This window comes from Pithys albifrons, chromosome 5 (genome assembly GCF_047495875.1).
Source record: "Pithys albifrons albifrons isolate INPA30051 chromosome 5, PitAlb_v1, whole genome shotgun sequence".
Lineage (NCBI taxonomy): Eukaryota > Metazoa > Chordata > Aves > Passeriformes > Thamnophilidae > Pithys > Pithys albifrons.
The window spans coordinates 25,516,052-25,541,790 of NC_092462.1; the positions used below are offsets into that span (position 1 = coordinate 25,516,052).

Consider the following 25,739-nt stretch of genomic DNA (forward strand, 5'->3'; position numbering starts at 1 on the left):
GGGTGGGCTTCTCTCTCCATGGGGCCACAAGTCCTGCCAGAAGTACGGTCCAGCACAGGATTACCATGGGGCCACAGCCTTCTTCTGGGCATCCACTTGCTCTGGCATGGGTTCCTCCATGAGCTGCAGGTGGATTTCTGCTCCCCCACGGACCTCCATGGGCTGCAGGGACCCTCACCCCTGGCACCTGGAGCACCTCCCCCTCCTTCTGCACCAACCTGTGTGTCTGCAGAGTTGTTCCTCTCACATACTCTCCTCTCTCTGGCTACAGTTGCTGTTGTAGTTTTTTCTCCTTAAATATATTACCCACAAGGCTGATAAGCTTGGCCTTGGCCAGTAGCCGGTCCATCCTGGAGTCAGCTGGCACTGCCTTTGTTGGACACAGGGGAAGGTCCTGGTAGCTTCTCATTGAACCCAGCCCCTACAGTTCCCTCGCTACCAAAACCTGGCTCTGCAAATCTAATACAGCCCGAGATGTTTTCATGTTTAGAGATGCTCCCCTCATCACAGAAGGAATGGAGAGATGCTCCCCTCATCACAAAGGGAATGGAGAGAAATTGCCAAGTGCTAGTCACATTGAGCAAGACTCACGATCATTTTCCAGTGCCCAACTTGAACCAGTTCTTGAGAGCTGAACACAACCTGGACCAGCCGTGACAAAGAGAATGAGCACAAACTGTGAAGAACAGCTTAGGGGTAGTAGTGGAGAGCTGGGAGACCTGATACTTCTCAACTACTTGTCTTAGTTGAGTGGTAAAGCACTAACCCACACATGGCTGGGACAGGTTTGAAGAACTGTAACAGAATCTGATAGGATACACGGGAACAACTGAAGGGATGCTTGTGGGTGTAAGAACTAGGTCTAGTCAGGAAAAAGCCAGGAATGCCTCCAGGAATGCTAAGTTCGAGACCATGCTGGGGCAGGGGAGTAGAGGGGGCTTATACTCTGCAAAAGGAAAAGACAAAGCTGACCCCTCTGCTCCTTCCTTGCATGAGAAAGCAGAAAATGCAGGTAATAATCATTCAGGCCATGGCAGAACACTGAAGACACCAGAGGCTTAATTTTCCAGACCAATTGGTAGACAATTCTTCTTTGATACATGCCAGGCTTGTGAATTTTACAGCAATACTTTACAGGAAGGAATACTTAGGTAATCAAAAAGTCTTCTGTGTTTCAGGTGTGCCAGAAAGGAAGCAAACTTACTAACACTTAACACAATTTCCTTAATTTTCTTCTCTTTTTTCCCCTCTCTCGCATCACAAAACAATGTTGTTCAATTAAAATATACACTAGCTTCCATTCATTTTCCATTCCTATTCAACAGGACAATATTAAGGCTCTCTACAGTTTAAGACATTTTGAAAACACTGCTTTTATTCTCTTCTGCTCTTCTTGTATGAAGTTTCTCACTGTATAAAACCAAAATAGGCCAATAACCAAATAGCCAATCCCAAATTCTCCATTTAAATACACTGATGTTTAACAGTTAATCTTTGAAATTGTTTAAAAGAAAATCCTGTTTTTCCATGATGAACTTTATAATTTGAGATAATTAACTCTGCACAATATAAAGACCTCTGAACACACGAAGCATTTTAAGTATTGGAATATGGGGTGAAATAAAAGTGGCAATGACTTCCCAGACTAATAATCCTTTTATTATTAACATTTAAGAATGATGGTTTCAGAAAGTTCAAGTGTCCACATAACCATGGATTTCTTAATATTCAAAAATACCCAACTTTTTCAATTTCAAGTTTCAGTGCTTTGAGCTATAAAAACAGGAGCATCTAATAGTGAATTCTCCAACATACTCAATTCACAGATTTGCAAAGGCAGAAGCAATACTAGTTATCAAGACAGTTTGACTCCTGTATAACATGGGTTTTGGGCTTCCCTGATTTTTTAACCTCCATTTCAGTCCTGTAACTGGGGGATTTTCTTCAAGAAAAACACCAATGCTGCTGTTTCATAGCACACAACCAACAAGATTAGCAAGCAGACATACTACTTCTTGAGTTTCTTTTGAGCAGCCTTCTTCTTGACCATCTGTAGCCTTTTCATAGCATTGAGCTGAGATTCCTGAGAAGTCGGGCCTTTCAGGGAGGCTGGCTGACTGCCAGTATCGGTGGTGGTTTTGCCCGTGCTGCCCCCGCTGCTCCCCACGGTGCCGCTGCTGCCATTCCCGCTGCTTCCCTGGCCGCTGGTGCTTGGTGCGGCGCTGCTGGGGCTCGGCAGACCCACCTTGCTCACGTTGTCGCTGCTCATCGAGCGACTCAGGGGGGTTTTCCCCAGGGTCAGAGGTGGAGGAGGTTTCAGCTGAACAGGGCTTGTGCTGTTGTTGGCAGAAGCTATTTTTGACCCTAGTCCTGCTTTTGAAGTCGCCAACCCTGACAAACCCACAGGTTTCTGGTTATTTGAAGAAGCCGCAGGTTTCCCACTGGCACTCTGTGCTGTTGATCCCAGTTTGGCAGTTGATGGATTGGCAGAGGAGGTTTTGGCTGCAAAGGCAGCCCATCCTGTAAGGCCACTTGTTGCTGAAGAGGAAACAGTTGTACTGGCAGAGTTCCCCGAAACTGCTGCTGAGGTCTAAAATAAATAAGCATTCTTATTATAGTAGCATCTATTCGTGCAACACATCACAGCAGGAATACATTGAGCCTCTGTTTCAGTTCTTTTCCCAGGAACACCCAGTAGACAATATTTCATCACTGGTCACGGCAGTTGAAAGTATTAACAAGAATGGGAAAGGATGCCAGGTGCAGCCAACTTTTAATCTCCTAGACAAATGGAACAAATAATACCTTTTCTTCCCTTCCTTCTGTACAGTCAGCAGGCTACCATACGGCACCATGGTGACCCCTCCATGAACAATAAAAGCCCAAATTTGTGAACTATATAAAAGGTGGGGGCTTGCCTTCCTTTCTTTTTCATTTACTGTTGTTACTTGGTGTCACTTTTTAACAAGATGACAGATACTTGGGCAAAAATCAGACATTGAGCAATTTATTATTGCATTTATTACAATCTTTTGGTCAAGGTAGCAGTATCTAAACTGTTTCCTTTCCTCCTCTCGGTTCTTAGCAGCCTGTACCAAAAAAGTCACTGGACTTTTTCCCTGTAGTCTCTTCTGTTTAGGTACTGCAAAAGACAAACCTTCTGCACACATGGGTTCCCTTGCCTGCATAGCACTGAACACATTAACTGAGTTCCCGTACCTCAAAGCCTATAATCCCCAGGTTCAGATGGGGATGACATGTTGCATTATTAAAGCAGAGTTATAGCAAATGGCAGAGTCAAAACGAAAACTAAACCTCTCGATTCAAGTAATATTCCTTTTATAGTAATTCTAGACAGTTTCTAAACAGTAAAGATGATGGATGAAATCAGGTCTCAGGTCTCATGGCCCATTTAGGCACATAAATAAGTCTGCTGAGGTGAAAAAAAGTATTCACAAGTGTAAGTGCTTGGGCAATACCCATCATTTATTCATGATGCTTTGGCAATGGCAAACATAACTTTGAAAGCATGAATAATTGCTTTGATTTTAAGTTAAAGCTGTGTTTTCCTAGGTAAGGGTCATGCTTTATTAGACTACTATGTTACTGATTACACTGCTTCTGGTTTACCATCTGTGACCAACTTGTGACAATATTTTAACCTGGGAGAAACAGAAATATAAAGCAACACAGAATCATAGAATAGAAACACAGAAAGGTTTGGGTTGGAAGGGACCTTAAAGATCGTCTAGTTCCAATTTCCCTGCCATGGGCAAGGATGTTACCCACTAGATCAATTATATGTAAGAAGCAGCACTCTCCTAAATTAGATCTCAGTCAGCTAGAGTTTCCCTGTTACAGACTTACAGAATCATCTAGGCCAGAAAAGATCTTCAAGGTCATCGAGTCCAAGCCTAAACCCAGGCACTTCCAAGTTCACTGTTACCATGAGAAAAGCCTTCTAACTGTCAAAGTATGTCTATGTCACTTGACCACAGAGAGGAAATAATGTATTTTATACAATTCACATGATCATAGAATGCTTTGGGTTGGAAGGGACTTCAAAGATCATCTAGTTCCAACAACCCTGCTGTGGGTAGGGACACCTCCCCTAGCCCAAATTCGTCCCAGCCCCATCCAACTTGGCCTTGAAAAATTGCAGGGATGGGACATCCACACATTCTCTGGGCAACCTCTTCTGGTGTCTCACCATCCTCACAATACAGAATTTCTTCATAATATATAACTTATTCTCTTGCAGTTTAAAGACTTTCCCCCTTGTCCTATCACTACATGTCCTTGTGAAAAGTCCCTCTCCAGCTTTCCTGTAGGCCCCTTTTGGGCTCCCTGGAGCCTTCTCTTCTCCATGCTGAACAACCCTAGACCTCTCACTGTTGTGAGGTGCTCCAGCCCTGCCCAGCTCCTGTGTGGCCTCCTCTGGACCTGCTCTAAAAGGTCCATGTCTTTCCTATGCTGAGGACTCCAGAATTGGACACAGCACTCCAGGTGGGGGCTCACAGCAGTGGAGCAGAGGCAGATTTGCCTCCCTCAACCTGCTGCTGGCCCATGTCTTGTGATGCAGCCCAAGATATGGTTGGCCTGGGGTGCCAGTGCACATTTGTAAGGATTTCTATTAGTATAAAATACAATTAAAAAAATCCATAGAGTAAATTTTGTTCTTTCCCTTGTAACATAAAAATACAGTCAAGAGCTGAATGCTTCAGGGACTTATTGGAGAAGGGAGGTTTTCCCCCCACTCTATTAGTGTCAATGCAAATCCACTAGACTATGGTGCTGCTCAGTCCACATAGTGTAGCAGACTATTTTCATTCATGATTCTTGTGAGAAAAGATTGGTCTAACTGAAAAAAAAAAATCCTAATTATGCAGTAAAATGTAAACTTTTCCTCTGCCAAAGTTGAACTACGTTACCTTTACTTCTGTTCTCTTGAATGCTAGAAAAGCTGGTGGGGTCTCAGGTTTTAACTTAATTTCTGGTTTCTTGACCAACGGATCCTTCAAAGCTGGTGCAACTGAAACCACTGCAGGAGCTGGTTTTTGAGGTGGCTTTTGTGTCTTCTGAGCCTATATAAGTGTAGGAAAAAACAGCCCAAATTAGTTACAGACCCCATAACACTGACTGTTTTGACTGTTAACAAAAAGCATGAGCATTTTAAGATTCCAATCTAGTCTAGGTAATAGGGGATGTGGAAATAGTGCTGGTTACGGTCCTGGGGACAGGTCCAACCACAAGGCATCCTGAATAGAACTTGCTATTTCAGCGTGGAGAGAGTAGCAGTGTTGACACTTTGAGAACAGGAAAGCACTGGGCCTTTACAGGAATAAGACAAAGACAGGTGAACTTGCAGAAGACAGGGACATAATCCAGCAGTACTGGCACGTGGGCTGCAAGAGCCTGCTAAGAAGTGGCAGGCAAAATGGCAGAATTCATGCCAAAACAAAAAAGGAAAGGTCATATTGAAGGCAATTGTCGAATAGCTACAATGGCTATCCTGTGCAGGAACTGACCTCCAGCAAACACTCCTCTGAGTTCAAAGGCCTGATTGATGATCATCAGAATAATCATCTATTTCAGTCAGTGATGATAATTCCTAGGCCAGGAGCTTACATTGCCTTTTTTTCTTGTTTCTTAGCAGAGCCATTCCAACAGATACCAACTTGCTAAGTTATCACAGAACAGTTTCAAGACACATTTTCTGCTGCATAATAAAAGGGTTTGATTTTAAAACATCAGAACTAACGTGACTAATGTATCATGCACCTAAAGGTGCTGTCTTACTCTCCTGTTTGTTTCTCATAATAAGATGAGTGGGATTCTGGTGGGATCCTGTTTAGTCAAGAAATTAACATGCAGATCAATCAAAATAAAAACTTTTTTTTTTATTGGGATGTGCTACCCTCAGCTTACTTTTGAGCCTGAGAAAACTCAACACTGAAGATCTGGACTGAAATTTGCAGTCTTGTCCTACAGAAAAAAAACACTCATGTCCAAAGCTGAGAAGAAAACTAAAACTGTAGGGATATTTGGTAGACATATGCTAAAAACTGCTATCACCTGAGATAAAAAAAAAAGAAGGTTTCAGCTGCTGCCTGCCAAGTAGGAAATAATCCTATTTCACTCTTCTTCACTCTGCTTCTGATTTTTAAAGAGCTTTTTTTTAAGAAGAACATTACAGAATGCGCTTTGAGATGCTACATTAAAAAACACAGCTGCAGTAAGGGAAGTCCTGCTGAGAAAAACAGTTCTCCAACATGCTTCCAAAGATTTCCCTAACCCATAAAATACTCTCATGTAGTAGAAATAGCCTGCTGTATTCAAATAGTGCTCACACGAGACAAAAAACTGACTCCTACCATTCTCTTCATCTGCCTGGTACAGCGGGCACAATACCATACAAGTCGAGGATCATTCACTTCCTTGTCTGTCACCTGAGGTTTATGGCAATCCTGGTGGTAGAGATTATGGCACTCCTGACACTCCACTAGCTGATTCACAAAAGTAACTGTCATTTGCCTGCAGAGCAAATAGTTAAGAACAGATTATGGAAAAAAGCACTTGAAGGATTATCCAATTGCTGAAAATTTTGCAAGGCTTAAGACAAAAACTATTTTTGCTTTCACATGCATTTTCTACCTGTGGCAAATGAAATGTATTCCTTTTCTTCCTGTATCAGTTCTTCCTAACTAGTATTATAGAAATTTGGTATTTTTTGAAGGTAATTTCTTTCAAAAAAGTCTAAAACTTCTATACTATTAAACATGTGTATATGACACTTATTTCCCTGTTTGATTTTTATATTGGAAATACAAGTCTTGCCTGCTTAGCTTCACTTGGGTATTTTATGGATAAATCACTCTATATCAGTTACGACTTCGTCACTGTATTAGCATATGAAGGCCTAGTCTCCATTTGGATCATTCTGTTGTGAGTTTTAGAGCAATACAGTTCAAGAACAAATAACTTCTCAATGACAAGCCTGCAAGAGTGCTTTCTGCTACAGGATTTAAAAGCATCATCATCATCCAAGCTCCAGACTACTTTGTACATGTTTTATTAGCCATCCTTTTGGTCCCTACTACATAGACACGTGGAATTTGAGATAATACCAGATCATGGAAAAGATGGAATAGAAAGGATTAACTGTGCAGTCCTGCCCTGAAGCAAACATGCAAGCTGGTGATGAGGACTTCATTTTGCCTGGGCTTCCTCTGAAAGTAATCACCCTGTATAAATGACAAATTAGTGATATATACATGGCTGGGAGTCTGCCTGTGAATTAGCCAAATACCATTTTCCTAATGATTTCTTCTTTCAGATGACAAATCAAGCTATTTAATTGCTAAGCTGCTTTTGCTCATATCCCTGAGGAGCAGGTATGCAGGTAACCATGGAAACTCTATTTGTAGATGGGTGGGGAAAGGTAATCCCTTATTTCTTTATATAACAGAAAAATGAAGTCTGACATTACAACATTTTCTAAGAAATACTTCTCTTTTAAATAGGCTATTCAAAAACAAAAAGAGAAACGGTTCTGAAATTCCAGGTCCATTATTCTACATGCAGGATATTTAAAAGACATTTTGTTTGTTTCTCATTCCTAAACAAACTGGATCAGAACAACACAGTGATTTTTCATGTCTCAAAGTGGGAGACCTACCCTATTTCAAAATTAATAAGAACAATCGTGGACTGATTAAAACCCCATGAACTCTTCATGCTCAGAAATAAGTTAAACCACTTACTTTTAAATTATAAGATAACTAAGGAACAAAACCAGTGATTTTTTTACTGTTGAAACCCAAACAAATAGTATTAATAAAAAATTTGAAATTTTGTTATTTCAAAATCAATGTTTTTTAAAGATATTTTTGGGGGAGGAAACAAACTGCACCTAGTATTTCCTCTTCATATAACTGAAGAGCCATGTAACTGGTGGGTCCTATTTTTCCAAGACCTGCAGATACAGGAGAGCGTGAAGTTATTTTAACATTCCCTACCTCTTATGCCTAACTTGGCATAACAGAATCAGAAGAAAAAACCATAGGCATCAACGCTCAATACTTCTAATTACTATGAAAATATATTTGGCACTTGGGAAATCTTGAAGAAACATTTCACGTCCCTGCTTGAGGTTTTACATGATTACAAAGTAATAGCTAATATTTCAATATGTATTTTTGTATCTGTGAACCCACAGCTGGATTCTTGTTAATTTGTCTTCTTAAGCAATATGAACTCTTTTGCTATGGACTCCACCTACACCTACTCTGCAATTGGACATTATGTTTTCATTCACAACTGGTTGTATAATTAATTGAGTTATACAAAGATGTTACTTTAACTATACTATTCATACTTGAGTTATTTTACAGAGTATCCAGTACTTTTATATTTCATATGTACGGGCATGTCATTATTTTGGCTCAAGATGGCCACCCCAAAACCAGTGCACATATTGAAACAGAGCAGTAAATAGAGGAATACTCCAATGTATTGGAGTCAGAACTCCAAAGCACAAGTCCTCTGAAAAACATCCAGTCCACCATAAGCTGGAGATCGAGCACCACATGACATCAGCCTCAGCAGGTTCCATGTAAAATGAAAATAATCCTGAATGGCAGGGTCACTGTTGCCTCCTCCCTGTCTAACAGGTTGCTTTTCTGCAGTGCTTCTGCCTCCCTCTGGCATAATGGGAGCTGTTTTAGTTGGCCGGGGTAGAGGCATCTTTTGCAAGAAGTATGTAGAAGCAATGCCCTCAGGAGCCAGGCTGAACACTGACTGGGGAACAGGTGATGGAACCACATAACTGGCCTGTGCTTTTCAAAGGAAAGCCCTGGCCATGCTGGGCACAAGAGTTGCACTTTCTTTAGTTTCTTTACTTTGCAGGCATTTCTCATTTTGCCTGTATGTGTTTTGTTTTGCCAGGGAAGACACACAATTAATAATCCACAACAGCTAAAGACTGCCTATAAAAACCTTTTTGTTATCCCCTTCTGCAAATATGTTAATACTATACTATTTTTCATAGCATTTTAACATACAACTGAAGGGGACTTTGCCCTTCTTAGGACAAAGTAAAAGTGGAATTTACAGGAAAAAAAGGTAAATTTGAGATCTTTATTTCATGCTTTTTCCTTTTGCAATGTCTATATTAAGAAACTAAACATTTGAGCTAACACATGGGAATACTGTAACAAGAAATCTCATCATTTCACAATTGGTTACCAGTATAATTAGCTGTTACAACTGAAATTTATCCTCTATGGACTGAAGATTCCTCCTTATCTGCACAACAGGAACAACCATGGAAATTATGGAAGAACAAAGTCATGAAGCCCAGTTTGCCAACTGACTGAAACTGAGCTAAAATACATACTTGCTACCAAAGGCCAGTCCCACCCTCTTCTCTGTCCTGGCTCTACATTCGGATATCCACACATGTGCCAACATAAGCATTTACTCTCCCTAAGCTGACTGAAACCCAAACCTACTGGAAAACCCAAGTGGAGATCTGATCCAGAAGCTGATTCAGCTGATCACAAAACTGTATGTGCTTTACATCCCCTGAAGAGTACAGGGAGAGCCAAATTGTTCCTTTTGGCAGCAGTGAGGGCTTAACAAGGATATAAATCATCTGTGAAATCGAATCCTGATTTGAGTGATTAGATCCTAGGGTAGATATTCAAAAGTGTATTTTATACTTCTGTTAACACTAAATATACTGCTAGCACAATGTTACTAAAATCCAATTTTAGAGCCCTTATTGGAAAGGAAAACAATCTGTCTTCACTGCAAGATGTATTTACTGACAAAATACAGCTGTGTCTAAATTAGCATCAAATCATTAGGAAAAGAGAAGCAACACATATAGATCTCATAATAATGCCACTTACAAAATGCTTTCAAAAGAGAACTGTTTTTTAAAGAATGCTTATCATTAGCCATTAATATTTTAAATTGCTTTTCAATAATTAAAAACTAGTATTTGTCATAACAGGTTGTGTATCACGTGTAGTTTTATTTTTCACTTGTCTTTTCCTGAAGAAGAAAAGCTCTTGTTCTCATTAAAGGTTCCCTTTTCAAGAAACCATTCTTATTCATGAAGGATGCTTAAATCTATTATCAATTCTGGATATTTGCTTAAGTGATTTCCAGAATAAACCTACAAGAAGCATTAACTCCATGGTACACATTAAAAAAGGTAACTACATAACAATGAAGCAATGTTGACTTACCTGCAAACAACACAGGCTAATCCCATTTCCATAGCAAAGTCATCAGCACTGGTTTCCTCAAAGCTAGATAAATCAGGCATGGATAAATCCTTGCTCGTCTGAACTGTAATAGGAGAGGAACGAGCCTCTTGCTTCTCTACTTTGGGCTTCTTTGGTGCATCAGCTCCTTCAGCAGTATCCCCTTTTGTCTATTAAACACACACACAAAGAGCACGAAAACGCAAAATGCTAGTAAGGTATTATTACAATGAGAAAATGACTAGAACCATTAGATCAGCACTATAAAAAGATCTATTTTACACAGCATACACACAATGTAATTTCTTTAATTATGTATTTTCTTCAATATATTTATGAACTAGAAGCTCAAACCTACTTCTTGTACTTCCTCTCAAAACCTTTGAAAAAGCTTTGGGAAACCCACACTACACTTCAACTTGCTACATTTTAGTAACTTGATTTTATCAGGATGATTTGGCTTGGAAGGGACTTTTAAAGGTCAGGTAACCCAACCATCCCCACAACAGGCAGGGAAAACAACCCCAGAATAACTGTAACAAGACTCTTCTGGGAGTGCCTAAACACCAACATGACTGGCTAATGCAGCTCCCAGGCTCTGCACCACTATATGAGTTGATCCAGAGGTTGAAAAGGGGAGCTTTTGTCTAAAACATCCTTGAGTTTATATAACAAGCTATTACATTAGAGAACAAAACCCACTTACTTTATCAGCAGATCTCTTTTCTGTTTCTTTTTTCACCTTTTCTGATGCAGTGGGCTTGCCGTTGTTGTTGCCAGAAGGCAAACTAGGAGCAGCTTTAGGCTCTTGCTTAATAGGTTTGGTAACAGACACTTTTGGTTGCTCTACTTCCTAAAAATAGAAAAAAAAATTGAAGACAAACCCTACACTTGAGACATTTCCTAGTTTGCAATTAGTTAGATAACAGGGTAGGCAAACAACATATCATACAACACCAATCATCCACATATACACTTATAAAAAAACATTTCTTAAATATTTATATATCACATCAAATTAAGTGTTTAAGTTGCACACAATTAATAAAACCTCCCCTTACCACTCACCTTCCAGAGGAAAAGGTGCTCCTTTTCCAAAGACAGATCCTCTTTGGAACATTAATTAAAAAGGAAGACAGTTCTGCTTTTAAAATTCAAAGAGATAATGAACACAAACTTTCAGATAATTCTGAGGACAGAATTCAATATAAGCTGAAAACATAACCTGGCACCTGATGTAACCAGACATCAATACTTCATTCCTTCATGGAGAAAAATATCGACCTCCACTTCATCTCAGTCCATATACGTCTATCAGATGAATAAATTTAGATCTCAAAAGAAATCAATAGTTCTCACTAATGACACTTTAGTGTCAGCAATAGACAATAACCAAGAGAGTCTGTAAATAAGTGATTAATTACACTAGTGTGCAGGAGCAAGGTACCCCCTCAAGGCTGGTAAGGCTGCAGTAATTCTCTGCTCTCTACTGGGACAGGGCCTCAGCCCTGAGCTCCAGCTCTCCAAAGTTGGTTGACTTCCTGTTGCATCCAGGGTCAGAAATGGATTTCTTTGTCTGCCTGACTGTGGTAAACCTGTGCTCCCTACTCTGTTCTTGAACAACCACAAATTAATCCTGCAGCCTGAGAACGCAAGGAAAGGAACTTCTGTACTTCTTTTAACTTCTGAGCTTTGCAGTCCAGCTGATACTGGGAACATAGAAAAGAGAAGAAAAGATTTCTTCCTCTGGCCTGAGACCCAGTTCCACCAGAGGGCAGGTGACTACCAGCCAAGCTGTTATTAGAAATTGCTGTCCCAGCCTCTTTACACTATTATTCAGCTCTCTGCTTCCTCTTTAAACCACAAATCGCCTCTTTGAGTTCTGAGGGCACCTGAGAGTTTTGAGACGTGTTAGAGGGAACTGCAGTTTAGGTTTCAGGAAGTTAACAATTTGAATAAAAAGGAGTGAGACCACACAGTACAAGTATGATATATGCTGAGCAGTAATAGTGCCTTTGAGTTATTCAGAATCATGTAGATGTAAAAATGAAAGATTACTAATGTATCAGCATACAGACCATCATTATAGCACACCAGGCTGACTGCCAGGCATCCTGGGGGAGAACAGTTCCTCGTTATCCATATGGCAATACAGAGCAGTATGAGGATGTTCCCGCTTGGTTATTTCCATACACTAATCTTGGACTCAAATATTCTCTCTAGCAGGTGCTCATTGATTTTCAGTAGATCAAAAATAATGTTTGTCCATTGGACAGCAATGGTTTCAGCCTGCAAATCATTTCTGCTTTGAACCATTCCGTGCTTTTTATTCACATACAACTTCATCAGCAGAATTTCAAGGAAAGAGATCCAGCTTTATCAGTAAACAGCTTGTTTTGTTTCATATTTACCCATGGCAGAAGTAATCGACATTTTAAAGACCTTATAGCTCTGAAATGTAACTGCAGAAATATTTAAGTTTGGGTTCACCTTACACAGCATGTCTAACAATGTTGAGTATCTCTTTTAAAGGTCTTGGTACATTAGCAAGGTAAAGAGATTTTTTTCCCTGTTAAATTCTCTTAATTGAATATGTTGCATAAAAGGGGAATGATGAATATGAACATTCCATAATTACCTTTTCTTTTCCCTCAACTTTTAACTTTCCAGCTATAAAAGAGGAACTAGGAATAGAAGGAGCTCTATAAAGGCATCCAACAATGACCCATGCTCTCTGACACCAATACCTTCTGAGATGGACGATAGCTTGACTCAGTTCCTTTGGCCAAAGACTCGTCAAGAAGCGCTTTCAGTTTTTCTGCAGAGTCCTTACTCTTGGAGTGCAAGAAGCCCAGGGCTTTCAGAAAAATGGGATCAAGCTCCAAGTTCACTGTAGCAGCCATAGTGGTGTCTTCGGAGCAAGTTAAAAAAAAGGAAATAAAACCAATGACAACTTCATTCATATGGAGTATAACTCAAACAGCATGTGGATAACAGAAGCTTTTTTTTGGCAAAATGAAATTACATTAAATCACAGAAAGGATGACATAGGAATTAATTATCATTAGACCAGGACTGTGAATTTCAGAGCTGCAAAACTTGAATTTGACTTTACATCTCATGAAATTATGCCAAATTCTTACTTTGAGTATCTGATATTCAGATACTAAACTCATACTTATGTAAACAAATATTTCATATTCTTTTTCATACATAAAGAATATCGAAAATTATGCAAAATAAGTGTTAACTTCAAGAAAAGCAACTACTACTCTTCTCCATAATATTATTTGCACACAGTCATTTCTAACTTATTGCTCATTTAAGAGTAACTAAGAAAAATCTTACTTGCAGAAAAATTAACTTTTGAAACTTCTGAAAAAAACAGCTCACAGTAGCATACAATATAAGAGCTATAAACACCTACTCAATTTTTTTATACAAATATCTGAAAAAATACATTGTCCACTTTTCAATGTAGCTGAAACTGTGCAAAAAATTTATAACTCAGATTGTGACTTCTCCACACCTCCATGTGACAGTCTAAGTTTTAATGGCAAGTAATGACTATCCAGAGTTTCAAAATGCCACAGTGTCAATGTAAATGGAATAAAGTAAGACAAAGGTTAGAATTAATTAAAAAAATATGTTTGCATCACAGTGATACCTTCCTGCACTCTGGAGCCTTCTATGTTAATGTCTTTAAAAAAAGCTCTAAGGAACTGCAAATGTATTGGAAATTGTACTTACAAAGAATATCTAACAGTATCTTACAATATTGAACTTAATCAGAAATTAACAATTAATAATTTAAGAAATAATACCGGAAGTTATGGGAATACATCAGGCTGCTTTTTTCCTGCACAATAATCTACCAGTTGTTCTTAAAATCCTTTCATCAGTTCTGCTCAAAAGCATGGGACAGCTTTTTCAGCTGGAGTTCCCAAGGCTTTGTCTGATTAATTCCTTTTGATATTCTTGGCAGTGAACTTTTACCTCTCTGGCCAAAACACCAGCAGAGACAGCCTGCTCCCTCAACACTTGCCTACAAGTCCCCAGAACCCTTTATTTCATGCTGAGCTTTCACGAGACACCAGAGAATCCCTTGACTGAGAGCATCAAGGAGCTCAACATACTGTAGACTTCACAGGGACTTTATCAATGGACCCAGCAGAGAGTTAAGAATCCCCTTCAAGAGCCTCTTCTCTCTTCCTTAATCTTTGCTACTTGACAAATCATTTCCTGGTGGCCACTGAACTCCTAGTAAGTACTACACACCAGTTACTCTGCCTTCTCACTGATCTAGCAGAGACTGAGGTGCAAGACCCATCCTGCCAATTCAGACTCTCTGATGATTACAAAAAGTGAATTCACAGTGCACAGAAAGCAGATACACTTTTTTATGCATCTACCTCTGACACATGTTCAGGCTGCTCTAGAGACCTGTGGGTAGGTTATCTCCTCCATTTCTTTGTTCTGTGAATATGCCTTACAAGCACCAGTACCATACACTCAAACTAGGACTCTGCTAAACTCTCTACTGAATGAAAACAGTAGAATCAAAACACTATTTTCAAAAATTTTGTATAATTCCCTGCTAAAAAAAGTCCCTTTAATTCTTCTCTGAGTCTTCTGCTAGGAATATATACTTGTGTATAGGCAGAACAGGCAGCCCAACAGTCATTAGTAGCCAATTGAACAAGTGTAAACATACTAATTCCATTTTCATCTTTCTAAAGGTAACACTTCCCAGATTTCTTTCTAGCTCTAGCTTTTAAAGACATATCCTGAAAGGAACTGTTAAACCCCAAATTTCAAAGGGGTTCTCTGTATTTATTCTCTTATTTGCTATGAAATTGCAGCAATTTCTTCTCCATTCTCAAGGGTAAATTATAATGTCATGGGCCTCTTCAGTTACAATTGTAATTGTGATGTTACAATTAACATCACAAGAAATTTCTCTTGACAAGGGAGGAAACTCGGCTTATTAAACAGTTCAAGTATGTTCAGCTTAGGCTTATATTTTCAAATTAAAAAAAAATCTATTTGTAAGTTAGAGAAAGGAAGTCTATTCAATGGAAATATGAACACATCAATAGCTGTCTTAAAAACAGCATCCCCTGAAAAAAGTACATTGATTATTTTTATAAAGAATTATTTTAAAAAATGAATTAATAAAGTGTCCTTCCTGGACCATAACAACACAACTGCCAAACAGGTTAATACCAGCAACCAGCCTGGTCAAAAAAGCAAACCACTGCTTCTGGTAGTGGCCCCTTCCAGACATTTACAGATCAAACGGTCTTACAGTGTCAAACAGTGGTTTGACACTTACAAACCCAAGATCCAATCACATTCATTCATGTTTTCATTCATAAACTGCTTCTCTGGCAGTGATGTCAGCCCAGACCAATGTGACAGCCTTGAGACATGGACAGCTGAATGACCTAACAATGACACCACAGGCTATTCTGCAAGTCAGACCTGCTTGGCTTTCCTCTTGAAGCAGAATCTTCTACAAGAAATAATTCAAATGCTGTTTCAGGAAAAAAGTGAGGATGACACCATCTTTTCTGTAGCAGTTTGATAACATAGCTCTGAAATTAGAGGGCTGTGCTAAAGTCCTTGAACCCAGAGCAGAACTGGTTTTGTTCAAAGCAAGTGCACCCTTCCTGCAACCCAGCATTCAGCCACCAGCCTAACCCTAAGAGCATCTTTCTCAACTTAATTCCCTGTCTGACACTTCTTCACTATTGCTTAAGAACTGTTTGCTGGTGGATACACAAGACAAAATACAAAGGAATAAAATGCCCTAAGTATCTGAGATAATACTAAAAATCTTACAATGAACAGTCATGGAATAAGCTCCCAATGTGGACTACTCTAAGTGGTTTAAATCCCTGTGGGGACAAATAATGCTAATTAGTAAGTTGTTATTCTTAAAACACCCAGGAATATTTGGATTGTCTCATTTCTTAAGCCCACTTTTGTCTTCTGCCAAATACATACAAGTTTAATGGAGCACTATACAGAATACATGGTCCTCCAATTTAATAAACTTATTAGATTTCTAGGGTGAAAGAGCCCTCTTTTTATTTATTTACCATCTACTATTTTGCATGCCTACAGATGTATTATCTTATTCATCATAACTTGCACTAAAAGGGATCTACTTCCATTACATTTCCAGATATGGTCATATTTTCATCCACCTGTTTCTGAACTCCAGTTTCTATCATTTTCAGAGATAGGTGCACTACTGGAGATATTTTCCAAGAAATTTCTATTTACATTGCAATACTGTTATGAAACTCACATTATAAACTCAGCAATATCTTTATTTTTCACTGACACTGTGTTATGGGTTTGGCCAGGTGGGCCTAAATTTAGGTTTTAAAGTTCAGACTAGGCCTGGGATTGTCAGCTGACTTGAGCTGAGCTGAGCTAGCTAACATCTGACATCTTCTAGCCAGTAATATTGTATTCCATACTATACTATATCATCTCAAAGGGTGTAAAATCCAGTGTGTGGGAGTGGCTTGGTCAGTTCCACCATGGCTGGATTGCAGAGAAGTCGTGCCGCAGTTGCTCTCATCTGTTGGGCCCTGCTTGCATTTTGTTTGAGTTCAGGGAAGTAGAAATAATTTGTTGTTATACCTTCTCTTTCTTGCAGGGTGTCTCCTAGAGTACAGAAAACTAGTACTTATAGATTTAGAGTAATACACTTTGTATTAATTGGGGAGTGTGTGGTTATTCCTTGTTATATCTATATAACTTGTGTACGTGTGTGTTATATTGTAGTTTTCTCTTAATTTTCTCTTTTCTGTATAAATACATACAGTTAGTTTCAGCATAAACCCGGTTTGGAAGTTTTTTTACCTCTCTCCCTCTTCCTTTTCCCTTGGCTGGTTGGGGGGAGGAGGAACCCTTTTTCTCTTGGACAGTTGGTGTTTTACCAGCTCAAACCAAGACACTCATGATTAAAAGGATTTTCACTCACATATCCTTTCCAGCTACCTCCAACATATGTAACAGTTAACTTAAGACCCAGTCACATGAAAGAATAGCACATAATTCCTGCCAAGACACTCACTGCACTGTGTTTATCAATAATTAATTTATCATGGTAACACTTTTTTCCCCTCCCTTTGGATTCTTCTGTTCCTCGGGACTTACTCTCTTCCTGACTAATCTATTAACAGTGATAATGACAGATTTTGCTTATTTACCAATAATGCCTTTTCCAGATCACTTTCAGATGTAATGTTAAGTCTGAAGAGAGTAGATAAAGGAAAATCTTAAAAGCAGGAAAAAGTGAACTTCTATTTTCAGTTGTTGCTTTCTTAATCAGGACTTGATTCATGACAGCATAATTTCTCAGTTACCTTCCACAAGGGACATTTCCAAACTCACACACTTCACTAGCCTGGAAAACTGAATTAATCAGAACAACTGTATTAATCAGTTCTCATTTATTTGTCCTCTTCTCCAAAGAATCTTCTGAGACCTGAGTAAAATCTCCTGTTACGGAGTTACTAGTGCTGGTATCCTTAATTTTACATTTTGTTCTATAGTATATTTTATAATGTACTTTTAAATTAATATTTCAATCACTATCACTATAACCCATTTATAAAAAAAGGGTAAAATCACAGTATTTGCTGTTTTCTCCTCAGAAACAGTGAATGATTTAAGAATCACAGACTCATTTAGTTAGGAAGGGATGCCATGTGGTCACCCTGTGAAATCTCCTGTTCCAAGAACAGTCACACTGAATTCAGACCAGTTTGCCTAGGACTTTTCCAGTGAGATCCTGAAAACCTCCAAAGACAGGAACATGAAAAACCTTTTGGCCAACCTGTCCCAATGCCTCAGTGTCCTCATTTCCTTGCTTTGCATTGGAAGTTCTAACTTGTTGTCTCTCATTCCCCCTCAGACCATCTGACTACAAAGACTGGCTCTGGCTTTTCAAAGACCTCCTTAGGTACACAAAGGCTTCCATTAGGTCCTCCCAAGCCCGTGGTAGATGGGCAGATGGCATCCAACACTCTCTTCATCTTCAGATCCAGCTATTTTGCCACAGAGGACAAGCCAGTTGGTCAGGCATAACTTATCCTTGGTGGATCTGGAGATGGACATGCCCAGCCTCCACTTGCTCCTCCTCATGGCCTGCTCCATGAGCTTTCCACAGATGGAAGGAGGAAGGCCTGTAGTTCTCTTGCTTGTCCTCCTTGCCCTTTCTAAAGACAAGCATAAAATTTGCCTTTCTCCAGTCTTTGGGATCTCCCTCAACCTCAACACCTTTAAAAGATGAGAGGAAGCAGCTCTGTGAAGATGGACCTAAAGATAGTGTTTCAACATTGGTTTAGGTCACTTTAAGGCAAATTGAATTTACCTCCACTACTGTTTTCACCTTCCTTAATTCAAAGTATATTAAACCCACCAAGCTTACAAATTCCTGAGTATCCTCCTCCTGCTAATTTCTCAGTGACACAACCCAAACTTTTTAGTTAAAGCCGAATTTCTGAAATAATAACACCAAAGCCACGACATGACCCTCTGCAAAACCTACTTGCTGCAAATTTCTGCCTGAGGTTTCCTTTTAGGAATGAACAAAAGGCCTCCCACCTGGAAGCAACACCTTAAAACGCTTAAAATAATGAGCCGCACGCTCCTTGCCCTCCCCTCGGCACTCACAGCTCCCCCGGGCCCAGGGAAGCGACAGGGGGACCTATTTGCTCCCCTGTTCCCGCCTCCCCAACCCCCTTCTTCCCTCTCCCAAAATCACTCTGGCTCCCAAACCCCATCTCCTCTCTTTCTCTCTCCTCCCAAAGTCACTCTTCGTTTCACACACCCCCCTCCTCCCTTCCCAAACCCGATCTTCTCCTCTTTCTTCTCTCAGCCCCTCTCCCCGGGCCCCGCAGGGCCGCCCGCTGGCCTCTCACCGGAGAAGGGGACGAGGAGTAGGAGGAGGACGAAGAGGAGAAGGACAACGAGGAGGAGGAAGACACCGGACGGGTGCGCCGCTGTGCCGGTCCCCCCGCGCCCCGCGGCCGCCGGGTGGCAGTTCCGGGCTGTGCGTGCGATCGGGCAGGAAGGGCGGAGGCGCGGTCGGGTAAGGAAAAGGGGCCGAAATGAAGGAGAGGTGTCGGTGTGAAACCCCTGGGCCGGGTCTCTGTGGGGCCGCGGAGCGTGGGGAGCAGCTGGCAGTGAGGGGGCTGTAAGCCGAGCCCCGGCGTGCCACCCTGGGGCCGGGGCCTGCCCTTCCCAGCCCGGGCCTGCCTCCCTGCGCCGCCCACAGCCTCGGTGTATCCGTGGACCAGCTCCAAGCAATCCGTGAAAAGCCGCTGTGCAGCCCTCGGGGAGTGGTGGCCCTGAGCTCACAGAGCAAATACAGGTCACGTCTGAAGAGATAACCTCCATCCTCCGAAGTTATGTGCTTAAAAGCACAAATATTACTTTGCAGTAAATTAAATACTTGCTGGGGGCAGTCCTGTGGTATAAAGGAGAGCACTCCGGACTCTGAATCCCAAGGACCTGAGTTCCAGTCTCAGTGGAGACTGTACCGGGCAGTTCAATGCCTCCCTGCCATCCCATCCCGTCACATCTCGGATGCTCAGCAGGGTCAGCCCCGGTTAGTACCGGGTGCTGTGACAGTCCCGAGGACTTCACTGTCACCGTCCAAGCTCGCTCGGCCGTGGCAGATGGACCTCAGGACTTAAACGGTGGGGCCAGTTCTGCGCACGCTGAGCCTCACCTAAAACATCCCCTGCGCAGGCTGGAAGGGCACACCCACGTGGGGAGAGCCCTGCCCAAATCTGCATTCGGCAAGTCTGACCATACACATACACACATACATACATACAAACACTTGCTGCATTTTTAAATGACGTTATATTGAGCGTTTCTCAAACCTTAGTGCATCTGTTTAACACAAGTTCTGTGTCACCCTGTAGTAACCATCAAATGAACGGTATCTTTAGGGACTGTAGTAACCATCAAATGAACGGTATCTTTAGGGACTGTAGTAACCATCAAATGAACGGTATCTTTAGGGACTAAGAGGAAGAGGATGGTTATGAGCTTACTTAATTATTTTTAATTTTTTAGTTTTCATTTTCATGGGAAATGCTTGTTTTTAAAGCAGTGATTTGCTTTCTTATGTTGTTAACACAAAAACTAATGTGACTGTCATTTAGTGCATGTTGAAAGGGAAGGGGAAAGGATAAAACCTAGGACTGTTACTGAAAACTATACTTACATAATGTTTATGATTTTAAATAGCCAAGATGACTTTTATACTACAGGTAGACAGCATTAGTTATGTTGTCTCTAGGTTATGGTGCAAATCCTGCATTGGCCATTGCTTCTCATTTCCTCTATTTTGAATAGTGGCTGCTGTAAATAAGGCCAATAGACTAAAAAGCCACCTCTTCGCACAGAATGTGCAGTCTAATTAGAGAAAAAAGGGCTGGGAAAAATATTGTGAGCAAATAGTGGGATGCCTTGTAGGTTTTATTAGTTCTGCCTTGCATGTTTTGTTTTATTGTGTACATCTGTGTCTGCTTTTGTCTCAGTAAAGTGTCAAGGCGTTAAATGTATCCCATTTAATGGAAGGACAGCAGTTACCTGAACACACTTGAGTGAGAATGGGCAGCCAGGTGGGCTGTGAAGTCTTTGAAGTGAAAGGCTGTGCATGAATTCACAAGGAAGGGAGACTACAGAGCCTAAACAGTGTGGAAGAACACCTATCTTGGGCATAAAAAATACAGAGAAACAACTTTATAAATGTCAGTGCTTAGAATGAAGATATTAGGAGGAATTCTATGAAGTAGAAGGTGGGGAGGGGCGGGATATGGCAGTGTAAGGGTATACAGTTCAGTTGAAGTGATGATTCAAGAAGGTCTTATCTTCTTACAGGCAACTATAAGGAAACACAGGCTATGAGGGTTGGTTTCTTGTAGCCTCGTTATGCTGTGTGCTGAAGGAATCTGCAACGATATGGAACTTCTCCTGGTCCTGGATTATCAGTCCATTAACCTAGGAGAAGTGTGTGCTCTCTGCTCACCCCGACCATGTGATCTCTGAGAGCCCCCAGAAAGGACACACAGGGACCACCGGTGAAGGCAGGAACAAAGAGAAAGTTTTATCAGGGGTACAGGTTTATATGGGCTTTGGAGGGATACAAATTCACCAATAAGGGACAAGAGGGAAGTCTGGATTTGTGCCAATAGGAGTAAGAGGATTTACATTCACTGGGAGAGGGTTTCAGGTAACATGAGGTCACTGTCCTTCTCCCAGCCCCCTGGCCTGCAGGGGGTTATGGGAAGAAGAAGCAATGACAATGCAGTTTTTACATTCAGTACATTCAAAACACATTAAAAACATCAGTTGTTAAAGCATTCTCAGTGCCTGGTGTATTTTCTTCATCAGCCCATTTCTGACATGACATTCTCCAAACTATGTATTGAGAATGCATTGCTACAACAGGGAAAGTCACTTACAGATAGAGCTCCTGGGCAGATCAATTTAATTTCTCTTTTGTGAGAGACTTGAGAATAAAATTAGCCTGATTGTAATTTTCATTGTCATAGACTGGCCTTAAAAACACCCCAAAGCTCACAACCAACAAAATAACAGAGCCCTTAAGGAAAATGTCCAATTTTTAGGCTTTCTCTAGGACACTTCCTGTGTGATACTGAACTAAAAATTCTTATTGTTCTTATGTATAATGTTAGCACAGGAAAATTCCACCTTGCAAGGCTTTTTGGGAGATGTTCAGTTGCTCCTGTGATGAAAGACTAGAAGTTTTTACAGTAAGTAGCAATACAAATAAATCCAGACTGAATATTTTGCTGTTCTAATGAAATACATAATGAGTTGCAGTCATTAGAGAAGCCCAATTTGTTAAAATTGCTTTTTAAAGTTTTTGTGGAAATTAAAGTATTAAAGTAGCTCTCTTAATGTTGAAAAGCAAAATGCAAAAAGCAGAATGGGGTTTTCCAGTGCTTGCTGTCCTGTTAAAGTTTATTCTCATTCTCTGAAAAGTATGTAACTTTAAACATCCTCACAGTTAATATTTCCTGGGTTTTGAGGCTTTGGGAAAAAAAATAGTAGTATAGTGTATGAGAAGAATTTAGGACTATATTTTAAAATAATGGAGCAGATTATTGCAAAGACACCTTCAGGTCAGGTACCACAAGAACCTGCAGGATCAGGGCCTTTAGCTGAGAGAGATCTGATTGCCTGTACAAAACAAAAGGAATTGCTGTCATATAAATGATAAGAGATTCATTTGTCAAGGTCTGGAAATCATTTGTGTATGTAAGTACCTGTTGTCAGACTTTATCTTGACATTGTAAAGTGTACAATGTTCTTAATTCTCCCTGAAAGCAAAAAGAATGAGACATTTGTATTTCTCCAATGAGAGCTGGAGTTGTCACCTTCTCTGGAATTTTTTCTGCTGTTATGTGTAAGGTATTAGTTACTTGCACTTCTTTTTTTCAGAAGTTAGCTATTTACAGTTTGCTTTTATTTGGTTCAGAATTACTAATTGGGGTGATTGATTGTTGCTGTATTGATATTGTCACTGTTTGTGTGATTCCTTAAAAAGAAATTCTCATAATATTGACCATAAAATTCATGTTTGGATTTTCCCTTACTCTTCCAGTGTGAGGAGAGTCTAATTAAACTGAAACAGCTGCCATAGCTTAAACCTTCTCCTCTCCCTTGGCCTTGAATTGAATCCCTCTCTAAAATTTTTCTGACTACTTTAAAGAAATCTGAGTAGTTAGTAAATTATTCTGTGACTGAGTGTATTTAAAATTTTTTGCTTTTTGGGATAAATGCAAGTTCAGCATGTGCAGAAAACCTATCCAAAGAAATATGTGACTATTGAAAAACTTGTTTGAATAACTGTCCATCCAATTAGACAGAAATGTGGAAATGCCTGTTATTATATATTGAAAAGTTCAACAGCAGATACTGCAACTTCGCTTAGAGGCCTGAGATTCTCACCAGTGAGCAAAGAAAGCTGGTTTTAGTTTGGGGTTGTTATAGCTACCTCTGCTTGAGCAACCAAACTTCAAATCACACTGAGCATTATGCTCACCTCTGCAGACCTGTTCTCTGTTTTTTATGCTTCATTAAGTTGAATTGTGCGACTCGGTGGGATGTTACTGGAGAATGTTCTTTGGGGCTCATAAATAAATAATTACAGGGAGGTGCTGGAGGCCTGCAAGCTGCTGAGTACAGTAACTTGTGTTGTACTGGACAGCCTTAAGTGAGAACCCCTCTCATAGGCCATCTAAGCTTATTTTAAGTACTACCAAGCCTGGGGGAGGTGGGATCTGAGCCACTGTCAAAACAATTAATGTCTTGGACTCTGTCACCTGCAGTTTCTACAATGTCCTTTCCATGAGGAATCTTGCAGCTACATGATAAATGTCATTAATTCACTACTCTGGCTCAGGGAGAAGGAAAGTCTTGGACTTTCCTTCCTCCCCAGAATAGTTCTCAAGCAGTTCTGCAAACAGTTCTGATTTTACAGCATGAGCACAGCTCTGCTATGTAGTATAGGATGGCCACATTTCGTGAACGCAGATTTGGGCAGGGCTCTCCCCACGTGGGTGTGCCCTTTCCAGCCTGTGCAGGGGATTTTTTAGGTGAGGCACAGCGTGCGCAGAACTGGCCCCACCGTTTAATTCCTGAGGTCCATCTGCCACGGCCGAGCGAGCTTGGACAGTGACAGTGAAGTCCTCGGGACTGTCACAGCACCCGGTACTAACTGGGGCTGACCCTGCTGAGCATCTGAGATGTGATGGGATGGGATGGCAGGGAGGCATTGAACTGCCAGGGGACGGTCTCCACTGAGACTGGAACTCAGGTCCTTGGGATTCAGAGTCCAGAGTGCTCTCCTTTACACCACGGGACTGCCCCATTGTGTAAGTAGATCATAAATATCACTGTTTCTTTGTTCTTTTTGTCTTTGAAGAAGTTCATTTAGGTTAAGAAAAATAGTTCAGTCTCTCTGTCATAGTTCACCATGTTGCAGCTGAGTAGTGGTAAATGACCATGTATGCTTACAAAACATTAGTCTGAGTTTTGAAGAAGTGAGTAACCACCCTCAGTTGCCTGGCACAGCTGTCTCCTAGAGGTTCTCTCTTCAAGGCATTTAGAAGAACAGACCTTTCCTGAATATATCTTTGCTTTGGTACAAAATCTAGAGCCTTACCTAAAAAGGTGGGAGAGCTGACTTTAAGTTAAGGTACTATGGACTAAATGAAGTGGCCTGGCCTGCATTGATATTCCGATTTCCTGACCCTGTCAAGAGATGGGAGTGGGTGGTTCTGGACCACATCTGCTTATCCTACCTCGGCAAGAGCCTAGTATTGGTTTCTATGGTTTGCGTGGCTTTTGATAGTTGTATACCTGAGGATGAGAATGGTTGAATTTGACCAGAAATATTTCAAACTTAAAGAATACAAGTGTGTTAATAGGATAGCATCAGCTATCCTGGGTTTACTGGGTTGAATACAGGACAGGTCAATGACCAAAAAGTCGTTGTTTCCAAGAAGTTACTGTCTCTGAGACTGTCTGAGGGCTGCTGTCTGTTACCCATTGCTACTGGGTAGACGTAATTTTGCTCAACAGATTGGAGGAAAGTTCACATTGAAGCTGTTCACTCTTTCACCTACCAGTTTTCAAGCAGTAGTCTGATTGGTAGTACCTTTATTTGGGCATCTTTCAAATGCTTGTTTTATTTTTAGTCTAATGATACATTACCCTCTGCGGGGAAATAGTGGTTCAGAGGTGCTACTCTGGATGAAAATAGGCAAGGGTCAGTGTGCCTCTTGAGAGTTCAGAGTATCTGTGTGGTGAAAAGATTAATGTTTTTCTTGGTCAGTCCCGAGTGATGGATGTGGAATAATTTGTAAGAACAGGTAATGAATAGTTGGAAACTACAGAATAATGTACTTGGGAAATAGAAACCTTATCAGAATTTACCAAAGTATTTAGCAGTTCTATATAGCATAATGACCAAAATAACTGATTGTATCCAGTAAGATCAACCAGCAGAAAAAAAATTCAGCAGTGAAGTGGTTGATGAGGTGAATGTGTATGTCTGTGTGGCCAAAGTGGCCAGGAAAAGATGCAGTTGTGTGCTTTTTGAGTTCTCATGGAAAATAAAACTAATAACCCAAATGCATGTGAGGGTACTGGTTAGTATTGAAAGTGGTACTGTAATTGAGAATAGGAGTTTTAATTGCTAGTAACTATGGGTTTGGCAGGTAAGACTCACTCTTCTTGACTTACATCCTTAGCAGTGCCTTCAGTGCCTTAACAGTGATTTTTACCACAGGGCTGTACTTATGGTACTGAGTCTGTTTTGACTTACATGCTGTCAAGATTTATCCAACTGAAATAGCTTCTGATTTCATTATATGTTGTCCTGTTCTTTGTGTG

At 40.5% G+C, this 25,739-nt stretch overlaps 2 protein-coding genes across 2 annotated transcripts in view; one reads left to right on the plus strand and one right to left on the minus strand.

Annotated features, from left to right (window-relative positions):
• Positions 1-990: 990 nt before the first annotated feature.
• Positions 991-19,502, minus strand: INTS12 (integrator complex subunit 12). The gene is made up of 7 exons (XM_071555956.1): positions 19,220-19,502; positions 13,022-13,185; positions 10,981-11,127; positions 10,257-10,444; positions 6,375-6,534; positions 4,932-5,084; positions 991-2,590 (listed from the first exon to the last, which is right to left on the minus strand). The coding sequence occupies exons 2-7, from the start codon at positions 13,175-13,177 to the stop codon at positions 2,009-2,011; spliced, it is 1,386 nt and encodes a 461-aa protein (XP_071412057.1). The 5' UTR covers positions 13,178-13,185; positions 19,220-19,502; the 3' UTR covers positions 991-2,008.
• GSTCD (glutathione S-transferase C-terminal domain containing) overlaps positions 19,323-25,739 on the plus strand; it is a 65,001-nt gene continuing 58,584 nt past the window's right edge. Inside the window, exon 1 of the mRNA XM_071555955.1 lies at positions 19,323-19,389. The gene's annotated coding sequence lies outside the window, so the exon portion shown is untranslated. The remainder of the gene's footprint in view (positions 19,390-25,739) is intronic.